The sequence below is a fragment of the Panthera pardus genome, unplaced genomic scaffold (genome assembly GCF_024362965.1).
Source record: "Panthera pardus isolate Hobbes unplaced genomic scaffold, ASM2436296v1 HiC_scaffold_13, whole genome shotgun sequence".
NCBI lineage: Eukaryota > Metazoa > Chordata > Mammalia > Carnivora > Felidae > Panthera > Panthera pardus.
Genome location: NW_026526688.1, coordinates 160,066,144 through 160,083,955, shown reverse-complemented (window position 1 = coordinate 160,083,955; position 17,812 = coordinate 160,066,144). Strand labels below are relative to the sequence as shown.

The 17,812-nt window shown below is 40.2% G+C and overlaps 1 protein-coding gene across 1 annotated transcript in view; it reads left to right on the top strand.

The window, feature by feature from the left end:
* The window catches only part of LOC128776462 (translation initiation factor IF-2-like), a 180,782-nt gene that overhangs the window by 12,561 nt on the left and 150,409 nt on the right, over positions 1-17,812 (top strand). Inside the window, exons 3-4 of the mRNA XM_053900719.1 lie at positions 15,550-16,108; positions 16,751-16,834. Coding sequence (XP_053756694.1) covers positions 15,550-16,108; positions 16,751-16,834 — 643 coding nt within the window. The remainder of the gene's footprint in view (positions 1-15,549; positions 16,109-16,750; positions 16,835-17,812) is intronic.

The following is a 17,812-nucleotide window of genomic DNA, read 5'->3' as shown; positions in this document are numbered from 1 at the left end:
TATCAGGGAAATACAAATCAAAACCACACTCAGATACCACCTCACGCCAGTCAGAGTGGCCAAAATGAAGAAATCAGGAGACTATAGATGCTGGAGAGGATGTGGAGAAACAGGAACCCTCTTGCACTGTTGGTGGGAATGCAAATTGGTGCAGCCGCTCTGGAAAGCAGTGTGGAGGTTCCTCAGAAAATTAAAAATAGACCTACCCTATGACCCAGCAATAGCACTGCTAGGAATTTATCCAAGGGATACAGGAGTACTGATGCATAGGGGCACCTGTACCCCAATGTTTATAGCGGCACTCTCAACAATAGCCAAATTATGGAAAGAGCCTAAATGTCCATCAACTGATGAATGGATAAAGAAATTGTGGTTTATATACACAATGGAATACTACGTGGCAATGAGAAAAAATGAAATATGGCCTTTTGTAGCAACATGGATGGAACTGGAGAGTGTGATGCTAAGTGAAATAAGCCATACAGAGAAAGACAGATACCATATGGTTTCACTCTTATGTGGACCCTGAGAAACATAACAGAAACCCATGGGGGAGGGGAAGGAAAAAAAAAAAAAAAAAAAAAAAAGAGGTTAGAGTGGGAGAGAGCCAAAGCATAAGAGACTGTTAAAAACTGAGAACAAACTGAGGGTTGATGGGGGGTGGGAGGGAGGGCAGGGTGGGAGGGAGGGCAGGGTGGGTGATGGGTATTGAGGAGGGCACCTTTTGGGATGAGCACTGGGTGTTGTATGGAAACCAATTTGACAGTAAATTTCATATATTAAAAAATAAAAAAAAAAACAAAAAAAAAATCACACATAATAAACAAATCCACTCTTTAAATAACAAAAAAAAAAAAAAAAATGCTATCACTGAGATGCAATCTCAAATGGATGCCATGATGGCAAGGATGGATGAAGCAGAGAAGCAAATCAGCAATATAGAAGATAAAATTATGGAAAATAATGAAGCAGAAAAAAGAGGGAAACAAAGGCAAAAGATCACAGTACAAGACTTAAAGAACTCAATGATTTATTAAAAAGGAGTAACATTCGAATCATAGCAGTCCCAGAAGATAAAGAGAGAAAGGGGCAGAAGGTTTATGTGAGCAAATTACAGCAGAAAACTTTTCTAATCTGGTCAAGGATAGAGACATCAAAATCCAAGAAGCACACAGAACTCCCATTAGATTTAACAAAATCGACCATCACCAATGCATATCATAGTCAAATTCTCAAAATACACAGAAAGAAAAGAATTATGAAAGCAGCAAGGGAATAAAAGTCCTTGGCCTATAAGGGAAGACAGATCAGGTTCCCAGCAGACCTATCCACAGAAACATGGCAAAGAGAAAGGAGTGAAAGGATATATTCAACGTGCTGAATCAGAAAAATATGTGGCCATGAATTCTTTATCCAGCAAGGCTGTCATTCAAAATAGAAGGAGAGATCAAGAGTTTCTCAGACAAACACAATCTAAAGGAAGTCATGGCCACTAAACCCTGCAAGAAATTTTAAGGGGGACTTTTTGCGTGGTGAAAAGATAAAACAAAAAGACCAAATGCAACAAAGACTAGAAAGGACCAGAGAAAATCACCAGAAACACCAACTCTACAAGCAACACAATGGCACTAAATTTGTACCTTTCAGTACTCACTCTAAATGTAAATGGACTAAATGCTCCAATCAAAAGACATAGGGTATCAGAATGGATAAGAAAACAAGACCCATCTATATGCTACTTACAAAAGACTAATATTAGACCTAAAGACACCTGCAGATTGAAAGTAAGGGGATGGAGAACCATATATCATGCTAATAGTCGTCAAAAGAAAGCTGCAGTAGACATACTTATATCAGACAAACTAGATTTTAAGATACTGTAACAGACGAAGAAGGGCGTTATATCATAATTAAGGGGTGTATCCACCAAGAAGATCTAACAATTGTAAATATTTATGCCTCCAACGTGAAAGCACCCAAATATATAAGCCAGTTAATCACAAACATAGAGAAACTCATTGATAATAATATCATAATAGTAGGGGATTTCAATATCCCACTTACAACAATGGACAGATCATGCAAAAAGAAAATCAAGAAGGAAACAATGGCTTTGAATGATACACTGAACTGGATGGACTTAACAGATATATTCAGAATATTTCATCCTAAAGAGAAGAATACACATTCTTCTTGAGTCCACATGAAATATTCTCCAGAATAGATCACATACTGGGTCACAAATCATACCTCCACAAGTACAAAAAGATCAAGATCATACCCTGTATATTTTCATACACAGTGCTATGAAACTCAAAATCAACCACAAGAAAAAATTTGGAAAGACCATGAGTACTTGGAGATTAAAGAACACCCTACTAAAAAACGAATGGGCTAACCAAGAAGTTAAAGAGAACAGTAAATAGTACATGGAAGCCAAAGAAAATGAAAACACGGCAATCCAAAATCTCTGGGATGCAGCAAAGGCGGTCATAAGAGGGAAGTATACAGCCTTCCTGGCCTTCCTAAAGAAGGAAGAAAGGTCTCAAATACACAAACTAACGTTACACCTAAAAGAGCTGGAAAAAGCATAGAAAATAAAGCCCAAAACCAGCAGAAGAAGGGAAATTATAAAGATTAAAACAGAAATCAATGATATTGAAAACAACAACAACAACAGTAGAACAGACCAATGAAGCCAGGAGCTTTGAAATAATTAACAAAATTGATAAACCCCTAGCCAGTTTGATCAAAAAGAAAAAGGAAAGGACCCAATAAATAAAACCACAAATGAAAGAGGAGAGATCACAATCACCACCACAGAAATACAAACAAATAAGAGAATATTATGAGCAATTATATGCCAACAAATTGGGCAATCTGGAAGAAATGGGCAAATTTCTAGAAACATATAAACTACCAGAACTGAAATGGGAAGAAATAGACAATTTGAATAGACCTGTAACCAGCAAAGAAATTGAATCAGTAATCAAGAGTCTCCCGACAAACAAGAGTCTAGGGTGGATGGCTTTCCAGGGGAATTCTACCAAACATTTAAAGAAGAGCTAACACCTATTCTTTTGAAGCTGTTCCCAAAAAAATAGGAATGGAAGGAAAACTTCCAAACTCATTCTATGAGGCCAACATTACCTTAATTCCAAAACACGACAAAGACCCCACTAAAAAGGAGAACTATAGACCAATCCAAAATCTATAAAGAACTTATCAAACTCAACACCCAAAAAACAAATAATCCAGTGAAGAAATGGGCAAAAGACATGAATAGACACTTTTTTCCAAAGAAGACATCCAGATGGGTAACAGGCACATGAAAAGATGCTCAACGTCACTCATCATCAGGGAAATACAAATTAAAACCACAATGAGATACCACCTCACACCTGTCAGAATGGCTAACATTAACAACTCAGGCAACGACAGATGTTGGCAAGGATGCAAAGTAAGAGGAACTTTTTTGCACTGCTGGTGGGAATGCAAACTGGTGCAGCCACTCTGGAAAACAGTATGGAGTTTCCTCAAAAAAATTAAAAATAGAACTACCCTACAACCCAGAAATTGCACTACTAGGTATTCAAAGGATACAGGAGTGCTGTTTTGAAGGGGCACGTGCACTCCAATGATTATAGCAGCACTATCAACAATAGCCAAAGTGTGGAAAGAGCCCAAATGTCCATTAACTGATGAATGGATAAAGAAGATGTGGTGTATATATCAGTGAAATATTATTTGGTGATCAAAAAGAATGAAATCTTGCCATTTGCAACAACATGGATGGAACTTGAGGGTATTACACTAAGTGAAATAAGTCAGTCTGAGAAAAACAAGTATATGATTTTACTCATATGTGGAATTTAAGAAACAAAATAGATGAACATAGGGGAAGGGAAGAAAAAATAAGATAAAAACAGAGAGGGTGACAAACCATAAGAAACTCTTAAATACAGAGAACAACCTGGGGGTTGCTGCTGGGGTGTTGGGTATGGGGATAAGCTGGTTGAGCAATGGGCACTTGTTGGGATGAGCACTGGGTGTATAAGTCACTAAATTTTATTCCTGGAATCATTATTACACTATATGTTAACTAATTTGGATTTAAGTTTTTAAAAATTAAATTAAAAAAGAAATAACAGAAAATAATAAAAGGATAGGAATAACTTCATTGTATTTGGAAACTAAAAATTATCCTTCTAAATTATCCTTTAATAAAGATGAAAATCGTAAGATGAAATAATTTAGACTGATAAATAAACCACTAGAATCAAAATTGTGGGACACAGCTGAAGTAGGAGTAGAGGGAAACTATAACTTTAAATATGTTAATCAAGAAATAAAAACTGTTAACAAATGAACAAGGATTTAATTCAAGAGATTGGTAAAAAGTAATAGCAACCCTTGCTCTCTGCGCCTTCTCAAAATAACAGCTAAATAAGGATGGATAGAAAGCAATGAGTTAGAGAACAGTATTGTCAACTGCAAAAGTTGAGATTAACAAGCCAAGAGTTGGATCTATAAAAGGACTGATTAATAAACTTTATTTGAAATAAAACTTACCAAGAAAAATATACAAAATTCAAAACAAAAGGGAAAAATAATTACAAATATATCAGGTCCAAGAAAATAAAAGAATGAAGAATGGTTATATGCTAATATAATGTATGAAATTAGTGCATGAAAATAAAAAAAGCTGAAATTTGGTACAAGAAATAACATAGAGCTCAACTAGAACAATGTGTGTTAAAGAAATTGAAAGACAGTCAAATATAAGTGTGTGGGATCATATTTTTCCTTAATTATTAGCTAATAAGCTAACATATCCCAGTTTACTAGATGCTGGTAGAAAATAGGAGACTCCTGGGTCAGAGACTGAGGCCTTTATTACTCACAGCACAGCAAGCAGTATAAGCATCATGTCTGATCTGGTTCTCCTTAGCCCCCCAAACACCAAGGGGAAAGTGTGGCGGGGCCCAGACGAATACCAACATGCAGAGGTTCATGTCACAGCTTAGGAACACTAAGTTTAGGGAATCCATTTCCTTGATAACGAGCAATAAGTAATCCTGCTCTTTGTCCCAGGAGACATTGCCACACCCCTCCATGTTGCTCACTGCAAACACAATACTGAAAAATGTCCTGGGTAAAGATCAGTTAGGGCCTTGCATTCTTGGCATACCCACCACAAGAATATACAGGGATATTTAGAGTCAATGGCAGCCTCTCCCCAAAATAATCAACTCCTTGACCCAATATCTTCTTGGCCAAACTTAAGTTCTTATATAAGCATGCCACTCCATGGCCACACTGCTTAATCTGACCAAAAGAGGCTGGGACCAGAACTGTTCAATTTGTCTCATAAAGTATTAGTTAAGGCTAATATCAATAAGATTCTAGGCAGCAGGAAGATGCTGACCAGCAGTACTGACCTCAATCATGCTTCCCAGGATTATACACACAGCTGATTCTGAGTAAATATGGGCATCAGTGGGTGTTATTTTAGACATCCAGGATGTAGTCTAAAGTCAATCTGTTATTCATTATGAGTCCTGTAATGTAGACTGATCTGCTAATCTCTGGTAATATTGTTAATGGGGCAATAGATGAGCCAAAAAGCAACCCTCATCCACAATAGAGAGATAGGCTGTGGCCATCTCTCCCCACTACAGACAGCCCAAAGAGTCACTTAGTCACTCTAGTTTAGGGGTTCTTTTGAAACTTGATTTAGATCATCATTACACTGGTTTGTTTAAGAAACATGAGCCATGTCACTGAGTAGTTGCAGCCTTGATAGGCATACATAAGCGGCTCAGCAGTCAGGAGAAGCCTATGAATTTGTAGCAATCAGATTTTTAAAAGATTGTACTAGAAAAAAAAGATTGTGCCTATCCGTGTGTTTGTACATATACAAGGCAGAGTCCATGTTTGGGAGTGGCCACTGATGGCAATTAGGCATGACAAAATGGCTCAAGAGCAGCCATGCCCACATGAATGTTTATGTTCTCATAGCACATGGACAGGGATGACAGATATAGAAGCAGGTTAGATTGCCAGCCACTGCAGTTTCTTGATTCAGGCAGACCATATGATTTTTTTGCCAGGCTGCAATGTAGGTTCTTTGTAGGGGACAAAGAAAGCATTCATTGCTATTGGTTTGGGCCCCGCTCAAAGAATGCTGATTTGTGAATTAGCTGATGTAAAGGACCAAATAGAACGCCCAGTAGAGGCACACACTATCTCCTGTTCCCCAAAAGTCCCACAAGATGCTCAACCTCCTTTTTGTTGGGGCGTGGCTGGAGATACAGCCAGAAGAATTGAACATTGTGAATCTGCCCATACAGTCCCAAGAAACTTTAGTTGGCAAGCAGGCCTCTGAATTTTGTTGAGAGTTATCAGCCAGCCCTGCCAGTGCTAAGTGTGAGTGTCTGGGGCCTTGAAATGGAAACTTCTGACTTGCCAACCAACAGGATATCATCTTCAGGGTAAAAACTTTGAAATCAGAAGTAGAAGCACGCATGCTAACTCCTGGCTCACCCTCTAGTGACAAATGGCAGTGAGTTTGTTCCACAAGCATGTCTACTTTCTGCTCTTCCTGGATGGAGCTAATCCCCTCTGACACAAGATGGGAATATAAACATATAACACTTCAATTCCTACTATTCATGCAAGCGACAACAGTGCATTGAATTAGTCCAAAAAGTCCTACCAGTAAAGTCATATTAGCTTCTGGTCCCCATTCAGAACCCTGTCCAAATACCATCAGTTAAATCTGAGCATCCTTGGACCAGGTAGGATGGTGACTTGGATGTCTATACCCAAAGGAGCTGTAGGAATTTGAGTCCCTTCCTTCCCTGAAGTTCCTCAGTATATTTGTACAGAGTGTGTATGGCCTTCAGTCTTCCATGGGAACAGGGAGATCTTGACCCAATCATTTGCTCCCTTAAAGTAGCAGGACATTCCTGAGGTCAGGAAAGAGAAGGAAGGAGAGATCAGAGGGCACAGAGGGAGAGAATAGCTCTCCTCAGAAAGCAAAGCTTTGTGCTGATTTTTACTTTCAAGTGGCTGATGGTGGCCCAGGCTCAACAAAACCAAAATTCTGTACCCTTCCTGCTGACATCGTTTATTTCAGCTTTAGAGATATCTTGATCTAGCAGCTATAGTCATACTGCCTTTTATCTGGGGCCCCCACAGGCTTGCATCTCCTATCCTACCTGAAGAGAACACCATTCAGACAATTTGTCTCAAACCCACCTCTCATTGCTCAGATTCTAAATATTCATGAACAGGACTGAATAAAATACTGTGGGAGTGTTGCGGACAATTGGGTGAGAACATTCACCACCAGTTTCTGTGTAATCTTCCCATATCCCCTAACCTCATCCTTTCTCTTCCAGATAGCCACATCTGTCAGCAGCCTATCCTTGTTGCCCAAACTGTGAAGAACTGTGAGTGGTCTGAGATTTTTCACCTATTCCAACCTGGCAGGTTAGCCTGTCACAGGTTCTTAAGTGCCAGCAGAAGATACGAGACTTCTGGATCAGAGACAAAGCTCTTTATTACTGCACACACAGTGGGCAACATGTGTTTTATACCAATTCCTCATGTCCCCAAATCCCACGGGGATCACACAAGTAGTCGTAGATGGATGCTGCACATAGAGTGGGTTTATATCACAGCTGAGAAACTAGAAATTAAGAAATTTCCATCTTTTATAAGCAGCTTCAAGCAAACCTGCCCAACCTTTCCCCGGGGAAAGGGAGGAGGGGAGACATTACCTTTTTATATTGGACAGCAAACAAATCTGTACCCCTGGGCTAGAGTGACACTATCTATGTCCTCCAAAGCTAGACAAACATTCTTGAAAGATAGTCCAGAACAAAAACTGTCAGGGCCTCTGTTCTAAAATGGCAGAATAAGAGCTCAGTTGGGAGTGGAAAATAACTCCCAATACTTGTAATGTTAATTTCTTTTATTGTGGTAAAATATATATACAATTTACCACAGTAACAATTTTTTTAAGTTTATTTATTGATTTTGAGAGAGAGAATGTGAGTGAGGGAGGGGCAGAGAGAGAGGGAGAGAGAGAGAGTCTCAAGCAGGTTCCACGCTGTAAGCACAGAGCCAGATGCAGGGTTCAATCTCATGAACTGCAAGATCGTGACCTGGGCCGAAATCAAGAGTTGGACGGTTAACTGACTGAGCCACCTAGGTGCCCCCTACCATATTAACAATTTTTAAGTGTATAATTCGAACTGTGTTATTATTTTTAATGCACTGCTGTTTTTGATTTTCTAGTATTTTATTCAGATCTTTTATCTGTGCCTGTCAGTGGGACTGACCCATAGTCATCTTTTGTGTGAAAGCAGCACTGTCTAGTTTGATGTCATAGTTATGTCGGCCTCCTAGAATAAGTTATGAAATGTCTCTTTTCCCATGCTCTGGAATCCTGTGCATTACATGGGAATTGATGGCTCCTTAAAAGTTTGTTAGAGCTGACTCATGAAATCACCTGGGTAGACATCTATTTTTGAGGAAAACATTTGACCACCTTTTCAATTTCTTCAACAAATATTGATCTTTTCAGATATTCTCCCCTTTCTCAAGTCAGTTTTGATAATTCAGTTTTTCAGAAACATCTATTTTATATAGAGTTTTCAAAAATCTGTACCTTAGTAATGTCTCTTTTCTTGTACAGTGTTTCTTTTTTTGTGTATCTCTTCACTGATTGACCAGACATTGGCCAATTTTTCCCTAAGAATCAACTTTCTATTTTATTGATCAAATCTACTATTTGATTTGTTTTCTATTTCATTGACTTCTCTTTTCATTCCTTCCTTCTTTCTGCTTTTTAATTTTTATTTGTTTTCATTTCTGAGTTATATGCTTAGTTTATTTTTAATCTTTCTTATTTTCTAACATATTAATTAAAAGCTACAAAATTTCCTCTGAGAACCTCTGGCTGTATCCCAACAGGTGTTTTGTCATTATTTGTCATTGCTTTCTAAATAAATTCCAATTTCAGTTCTGGATTATTTCTTAACTGAGGTCATTATATAACTTATCATCCAAATTGGGACACTTTTGACAATGAAATATAAAGATTATATCAGAACAATAAGTGTAAGTCAGGACTGTTCTGGGTGAACTGGAAAATATGGTCACCCTATTTTTAACATAGGACTTGTTTATTTAAAAAAATTTTTTTAAATGTTTATTTATTTTTGAGAGGGGGAGAGAGAGACAGAGTGTGACGGGGGGAGGAGCAGAGAGAGAGGGAGGCACAGAATCTGAAGCAGGCTTCAGGCTCTGAGCTGTCAGCACAGAGCCTGGGCAGGGTTTGAACCATGAACCATGAGATCATGGCCAGAACCGAAGTCAGAAGCTCAACAGACTGAGCCACTCAGGCGCCCCAACACAGGTCTTATTTAAAAGGAAATATTAACTTTTTCACATAGGTATTACAAATTTCCATTATATTGAGTTTTTTAAAAAAATGGTTATTTATTTTTGAGAGAGAGAGAGAGTGAGGGAGGGGTAGAGAGAGAGGGAGACAGAGAATCCCAAGCAGGCTCCACACCATCAGTGCAGAGCTCCATGTAGGACTCTATCTCATGAGCTGTGAGATCATGACCTGAGCCAAAAACAAGAGTTGGATGCTTAACCGACTGAGCCACCCAGATGCCCCCATTTTATTGAATTTTGATCAAGTAATCCTGTCTGCATGGATTTTGTTTTTTGAAATGTATTGAGGTTTCGGTTTTTTCGGTTTTTTGGCCTAAAACTTGGTTAGTTTTTGTGACTGTTCCCAATAGTTTTGTACAGAATGTATTTTTTTTTTAATTTAATGCTTATTTTATTTTTGAGAGAGAGAGAGAGAGAGAGAGAGAGAGAGAGAGAGAGAATGAGCAGGGAAGGTCAGAGAGAGAGGGAGTCACAGAATCCCAAGCAGGATCCAGGCTCTGAGCTGTTAGCACCGAGCCTGACCTGGGGCTCAAACTCAGGAACCCATGATACCATGACCTGAGCTGAAGTTGGATGCTTAACCGACTGAACCACCCAGGTGCCCCAGAATACATTATTTTCTGTTTGTCTAGGACACAATACCTGTTATCATTTGGATCAAGCTTGTTAATTCTGTATGGTTACCTGTTATCTTTTGGATCAAGCTTGTTAATTCTGTATGGTTATTGTTGTGTGATTTGTGAATTTCTAAGAAAAGTTAAAAGTCTCCCACTATAAGAGCAAATTTTTAACTTTTCCTTTTTTTTCAGTTTTTGGGTTAAATAATTCAAAAGCTCTATTGTTTGATATGTAAAGTTTCAGGACTGTTGTATTTTTTTGTTGGCTTGTACCTTTTTGTAATTTTTTACTTTCTTGGCTTGTACCTTTTAGCATTTGATAACTTTTATCTTGACATCTCTTTTATCAGGTATTAATATTGCTACAGCTTTATTGAAATATAATTTATATTTATTCATACAATTCATCCATTTAAATTGTATGATTTAATGATTTTTATTATATTCACAGAATTCTGCAACCGTTACCACAATAAATTTTAGAACATTTTCATCATCCCCAAAAGAAACCTCATACTGACTAAGAGCTACTCACCATTTTCCCCCAACTTTCTTCCTCCAACCATGAAGCTACTACTGTCTCTATAGATACATTTGCCTGTCTGGACATTTGGTATAAATAGAATCATACAATATGTGGTCTTTATGTCTGGCTTCTTTTTCTTAGCATAAGATTTCCAAGGTTCACCCATACAGTGTGAACCTTGTATTTCATTTCTTTTTATTGCCAAATAGTATTCCACTGTATGGATAATAACACATTTTTATTCAATTCATTCATCAGTTGATGGATATTTGGATTGTTTCCACTTTTTGGCCATTATAAGTAATGCTACTGTAAACATTCATGTACATGCTTTGCACTGACATGTTTTCATTTCTCTTGAGTATATACCTTGGAGTAGAATTCTGGGTCACATGATAACTTCCTATTCAACATTTTAAGGAACTGCCAATTGTTTCCTAAAGTAGCTGCACCATTTCACAACATTACTAGCAATGTATGAGTGTTCTAATTATTCTACATTCTCACCAACACATGTTCTTATCTAGCAGGTATTTCATTGTGATTTTGATTTTGTGTATCCCTGATAGTTAATGGTGTTACTCATCTTCTCCTTTGCTTACTGGCTATTTGTGTATCTATTTAGATCCTTTGCTCATTAAAATTTTTTTTTAATGTTTATTCATTTTTGAGAGACAGAGAGACAAAGTGCAAGCGGGGCAGGGGCAGAGAGAGAGGGAGACACAGCATCTGAAGCAGGCTTCAGGCTTTGAGCTGTCAGCACAGAGACTGACATGGGGCTTGAACCCACAAACCACGAGTTCACGACATGAGCTGAGGTCAGATGCTTAATCGACTGAGCCACCCAGGCACCCCAATCCTTTGCTCATTTTAAAACTGGGATGTCTGCCTTTTTAATTATTGAGTTGTATAAGTTCTTTATATGTTCTGTATACAAGTCCCTTTATCAGACATAATGATTTTCAAATATATTTTTTTCATTCTGTGGGTCATATTTTCACTCTCTCGCTGGTATCATTTCAAAGGTTTTTAATTTTGATGTAGTTTACTTTTATTTATTTTTTGTTATTGTTGCTTGTGCGTTTGGGTGTCATCTAAGAAACCATTGTCTAACTCAAGGATGTAAAGATTTACTCTTATGTTTTCATCTAAGAGTTTTATAGTTTTAGCCCTTTCCTTTAGATATATGATCCATTTTGAATTAATTTTTGTAAGTGGTGTGAGATAGTTGTTCAGCTTCATCCTTTTGCATCTGGATATCCAGTTGTCCCACATGCTTTTTTTTTTTTTTTTTTATTAGTATTTACCTACTATACCTTCCTGTTCCTTTACTTTTACATATCATCATAACTTTGTAATTTAGATGTTTGCTATGTGAGATTCAACAGTAATCCCCATTTCACAGATTTGATGAAGTGTTTGAAGTTTGAATGACAGACCCATGCATAGAGGCAGGAAATAGGCACAATAGATAGGATAGGTGTTCTGATTTCTCACCTCAACCCGGAAGCTATTTTCTGACTTCTGAACCATTTAAAAAATTTTAAAATGTTTATTTATTATTGAGAGACAGAGAGACACAGAGCGTGAGCAGGGGAGGGGTAGAGAGAGGGGAGACACAGAATCTGAAGTAGGCTCCAGGCTCTGAGCTGTCAGCACAGAGCTTGACAAGGAGCTTGAATTCATCAACTGTGAGATCATGACCTGAGCAGAGTCGGTTGCCCAACCAACTGAGCCACCCAGGCACCCCTCTGAGCCATTTAAATAAGTCCATCTCACTCACATTGAATTCTAAATATTCACAACAGCTCATCCCCTGGAGTGGTCAGGAAGGAATTACTAACCTTATTCCTGTTTAATGGAAACTTTCAAAATGATAGTATACTTCAGTTTTTTCATTTTGGAGGTCAAGGCTATTGGGAAGATCCAACAGGGCTCTAAAAAAGTCACAAGGACAGTTAAGATCCTCCCACACCACAATATTTCTACTACTTTAGTTTTTTCTTATCTTTTTTCTTTATTTATTATCCAAATGACTTTTATTTGCATAACTGCTTTTTGTCCCACTCAGCTCATTAGTCTCTTCACTCAGTGAAAGACTTTGTTATGGTACTTCTTTACTGAGCACTAAGAAAATTTGATGTTAATGTACATGGAAAGGGTTGATAAGCAAACATGATGGAGTATAGAATCAAGAGGCTTTGGAAGTCAATCGTCTTAACTTAGGGGTTCTTAACCTTGGTGCTATTGACATTTTGGACTAGATAAATCTTGATTGTGGGGGCTGTCCTGTGCATTGTAGGAGGCTTAGCTGCATCCCTGGCCTCTCCCCACTAGGTTCTGGCAACCAAAAATGTCTCCAGACACTGCCAATGTCTCCTAGAGGGCAAAATTACTCACAGCCAAGAATTACTGATTTAACCATATAATATCTTTTGCACATCCTTTCCATAACCTCTAATATAGCAGTTAAGTGGTTAAATGTTTAAAAATTTCCAAATGTTCTGCATCTTTTGTATTGTATTAGGGTCTCTGAAAATCTATGTCTTAACTGACAGGCAGCTATTTCAAAAGTGGAAGAGTGGGCTAATACTTGGTTTGATGTGTCACAGTATTATTAGCCCCATATGTATGAACTATGATTTTCAAACAATGTGTTTGAAAAGTGAGGGAACCACCTTGGAATACAGTATGGAGGTTCCTCAAAAAGTTAAATATAGAACTACCTTATGACTCAGCTATTGCACTACTAGGTATTTACCCAAAGGATACAAAAATATTGATTCTGGGGCACCTGGGTGGCTCAGTCAGTTGGACATCCAACTCGAGCTCAGGTCATGATCTCACTGTCTGTGAGTTTGAGCCCCGCATCGGGCTCTGTGCCAATAGCTCAGAGTCTGGAGCCTGCTTAGATTCTGTGCCTCCCTCTCTCTCTGCCCCTTGCCCGCTCCCACACTGTCTCTCTCTCAAAAATAAATAAACATTAGAAAATTAAAAAAAAAAACTGATTCTAAGGGGCACATGCACCCGATATTTATAGCAGTGCCATCAACAATTGCCAAATTATGGAAAGAGCCTAAATGTCCATCAACTGATGAATAAAGAAGATGTGGTAAATACATATAATATTACTCAGCTATCAAAAAGAGTGAAATCTTGCCATTTGCAATGACATAGATGGAGCTAGAGTGTATTATACTAAGTGAAATAAATCAGAGGAAGACAAATACCATATGATTTCACTCATATGTAGATTTTAAGAAACAAAACAGTTGGACATAGGGGGAGGAAGAAAAAAAGAGGGGGAGGCAAAGTATAAAAGACTATTAACTACGGAGAACAAACTGAAGATTGCTGAATGGGAGGTGCATGGGGGATGGGCTAAATGGGTGATAGGAGGGCACTTGTCATGAGCATTGGGTGTCATAGGTAGGTAATGAATCACTTAAATTCTACTCCGGAAACCAACATTAACTATATGTTAACTAACTAGAATTTAAACAGAAACTTGAAACAAAAGAATACTGAGGGAAAAAACAGCATCTGTCAAAAGTGGTGCCATGATAGCTTCTGATTTCTGAGGCCATGAGACACAAAGTCCAACTGGCAAGTTCTATCATGAGCATAAATTCTCTAGAACTCTTTCAATATTTGAAGGCTGTATAATTTGGGTAACTTGCCCTGTAAAATTAAAAGACCGTAGACCTACATTTGGCTTATGTAAATATGAATTTTTATAGATTATGTTTTCAGGTAGTTGGCGAGACTAAATATGTCTAGAAAAAGACCTCAGTTATATGTCCAGCACAAATTTTTGGCTGAGAACTCCTAGTGCTCTTGGATCAAATTGGATTTTTTTTTTTTTTATTCCAGTTTAGTTAACAGTGTTAGTTTCAGGTGCACATTATGGTGATCCTCAAATCAGAAGAAACTTGCTGAGTCCTTTGTAAAATTCTTCATTATGTTTATTTGGAATTAAGCAGGCATCATTTGGAATATGCAAACATTGAACAACTGAGTGAAACCTATATTCACAAAAATACACAACTATATTTCATGCTGGTAATTAAAAAGTTTAGAAAAAACCAGTCGATAAAGCAACATGCAGATTTATTCTTCAAAGCTATGCACATACATTACAATCAATAGTCCTGTTTTTGGCATTGGGACATCTCAATATCAAGTACCTGATTAGGGTTACGTGTCATCTTTTGTCACAGAGGATTTTTTTTTTTTTGCTTTGTTTCCAATTTCCTGATTAATAATGATACTAAATTATTTTTAGCATCTTTGCATGTATAGTGAAGGAAAAGATCACTAGAAAATGCTTTCCGGGTTCCACTTAAAGTTAAAGCAAAAAGTATGGAGAAGGACGCCTGGGTGGCTCAGTTAGTTAAGCATCAAAATTTGGCTCAGGTCATGATCTCATTGTTCATGAGTTGGAGCCCCACATCTGGCTCTCGCTGTCAGCACAGAGCCTGCTTCAGATTCCACTTTGGCTCCTCTGTCCCCCTTCTCTCTGCTCTTCTGCTCGTTCTCTCTCTCTCTCTCTTTCAAAATAAACTAAAAAAAAAAAAAAAAAGTATGGAGAAAAAGTCTGTGTTCCCAGTTACGACACAAGACGAAAAGTTAACATAGTTTCCTTAAAATATCAAATTCAAGATTTAATTTCATTATGGCTGGGGACAATAACTAAAATCAATGTCACTCTGTTCTGATGTACAGAGGCTCAGCAAAGCAATTTTGAACCTTTCTATTTCGTGTGGCATCTTTCAACTTGCCTGACTTTCAGGAGTCCCAGTGCTCTCTCTCACTGTTGGGCCTCTGCGGCGGGGGCGGGGGCGGGGGCGGCGGTGGGGGTAGTGGTAAACTCCCTCTGGAATCCAGGTGGTTCGCATTAGTCTCCAGCTCACCCAGTTAACCAGGGGCCAGCTTTGCCCGCGGCGGGGTGGTGACTGATGGTCCCGGGCTCTCACCCCACGCGAGCCTCCCTGTGAGCCCCCCACAGCAACCTCAGACCCCCACGCGTTCAGCGGTCCCTCGAGCCATCCCCTGCAGTGCTGGGAAGGCGTTCACCAATCCCAAACCCTTCCCTTGGCCGGCTCCCGCTGTCTGGGCACCTCCAGGGACGGGAGCGGTCCCGCGCGCGCCTTCCCCTGCGGGCGCGAGAACTCGGGCGCCGGGTGCCCGGCGGCGGCCGGCGGTCCAGGGCGAAACCGGGCGGGGCGGCGGCGCGGGTCCGAGCGCCCGAGGCGCCGGCGGAGCACGTGACCACGCCGCGCGGGGCCGGGCGCGCAGTGCCGCGCGGTGGCGGCGGCGGGGAGAGCAATGGAGGCCGCGGCCGCCTGAGGGGCGGGTGCGCTGCTGGTGCTGCTGCGGAGGCTGCCCGTGCTGCGGGGCAGCCGCTGGCTGGGTCGCGTCCGCCGCCCGCGCGGGACCGCCGGTCGCCGTCCAATCGCTCTGCCAGCCACGGAGCCAGGCGGGGACTCAGGTGAGCGCCCTGTCGGCCCGCGGCCAGAGCCAGACAATGGGGGCAGCGGGCGGGCTTCTCCCCCTGCACTCGCGACCCCCCGGGCTGCACCCCCGCGACGCCCCGGGATTCCCGACCTTGCCCTTGCCCTGGGGGCGTGGGCTCGGTGTGGCCGGCCGGTGGAATTTGGGGCGGTGTCCCCGCGTGTACGATGCGGACCCTCCCCGAGGAACCGGCGCAGGGTGTGCGCCGCTTTGGATCTCACGCGAGGGAACCTGCGGACGGGCTGCGCCCCGGGAACTTGCCGAGAGCGTGGGACCTTCTAATTCCCTCTCTCCTTCCCGCGCCGCGGCATCCTATCCCGGGGTCCCGGGGTCCCAGGGTCCCAGGGTCGGGTCCCAGCTGCGAAGGGGGCACAGCGAGACCTCGCCGTCTGCGATCTCGGACGCTGACCGTGCTCAGTCCTCTCCCCACGCCGGAGCTGCATTGCTTTGTTTAACCTCTGCCAAGCCATTTCGCACAAACTCTTGTTGCCCCAATTCTGATGAGCCACCAGTTTGATGGCTGAGGCAAGACAAAGGTTCTCCCTGTTTACCAAGGGCTGGAGCCGGGAGACTGCACAGTGCCAGTGGTGTAAAATGTGTTTTCCTTATCTTCTCCCAGGCGTTCTTGAGATGGTTTTCCTGGTCCTGTAACCGTCATTTCTTGCAGAGCTCTGTAGTGGTGAGATTGGACCCTACGGATACGGTAGGTGGGGTATGGGTTTTATTCATGGTTATCAGTAAACAGAAAGGCAAACGTTTACATTTTATGTTTGTTGTTCTTAGAAAAGAGGCGTCGTAATATTGTCTGAATTCTGGATTTTCAGAGAGAATGTATATATAAAGACACATTGGCTCAGGTGGAGGGGGGTGGGGGGGGAACCTAGTAACTAGGACCATGTGTTGTGAAATTTTAATATGGTTTTACGAATAATGGCCCAGAAACTGATCTGGTGTAGGTGAGGGAGTGTGAGTATGTTGGGGGTGGTGGTGATGAAGAGGGAGTGGTTAGAATACAAAGAATAAGGCAATTTTAGTAAATGGGTCTTAGTAAATACCGTGTAGCAAATTTCAGTTCATTAAGTTGTCAGTAAATTGGTGTTCACCTGTAAAAATTACCTATCCTAGTTGTTAAATTATGTATAAAATGGCTAACAATTATTTGGTATTGTATGTGACTTTGAAATCTGAATACAACAATTTTGAGTAATTTTAAAATGTCAACAAAGGAAACACACCTACACTATTGCTTCCTTTATTCTATGAGGAAACTGAATCCTGGTTCAATATATTCAACAGAAAATTGTAGAAGAAATTTCAAAGCCACAGTTTTTAAAGAAACATTTTGAAAAATGCATCTTCTGTAGGTGATATGTTTGCACTATAGATTACTTCAACTCTGAAATGTGAAGGAAAGAAAAATCATGCTACTAGATTGCCCCTTTCCCGTATTAAAATGTATTTTCTTCAAAAGCTTATTTTTATGGTCACTTCTGACATCGAGAAACTTTCACTCTAAAGACCGTACTTAGCACTGAATTTGGAGTCAGTAAATAGTAATACTGACTTGACATACTTAGGCAGTTGGTGCAGGAAACAAAAGCTACCACATAATTCTTTCTAAATTATCAAGCACTTATAATAACTATAAGCTATTATTATTGCTAGATGAAGAAATTATATT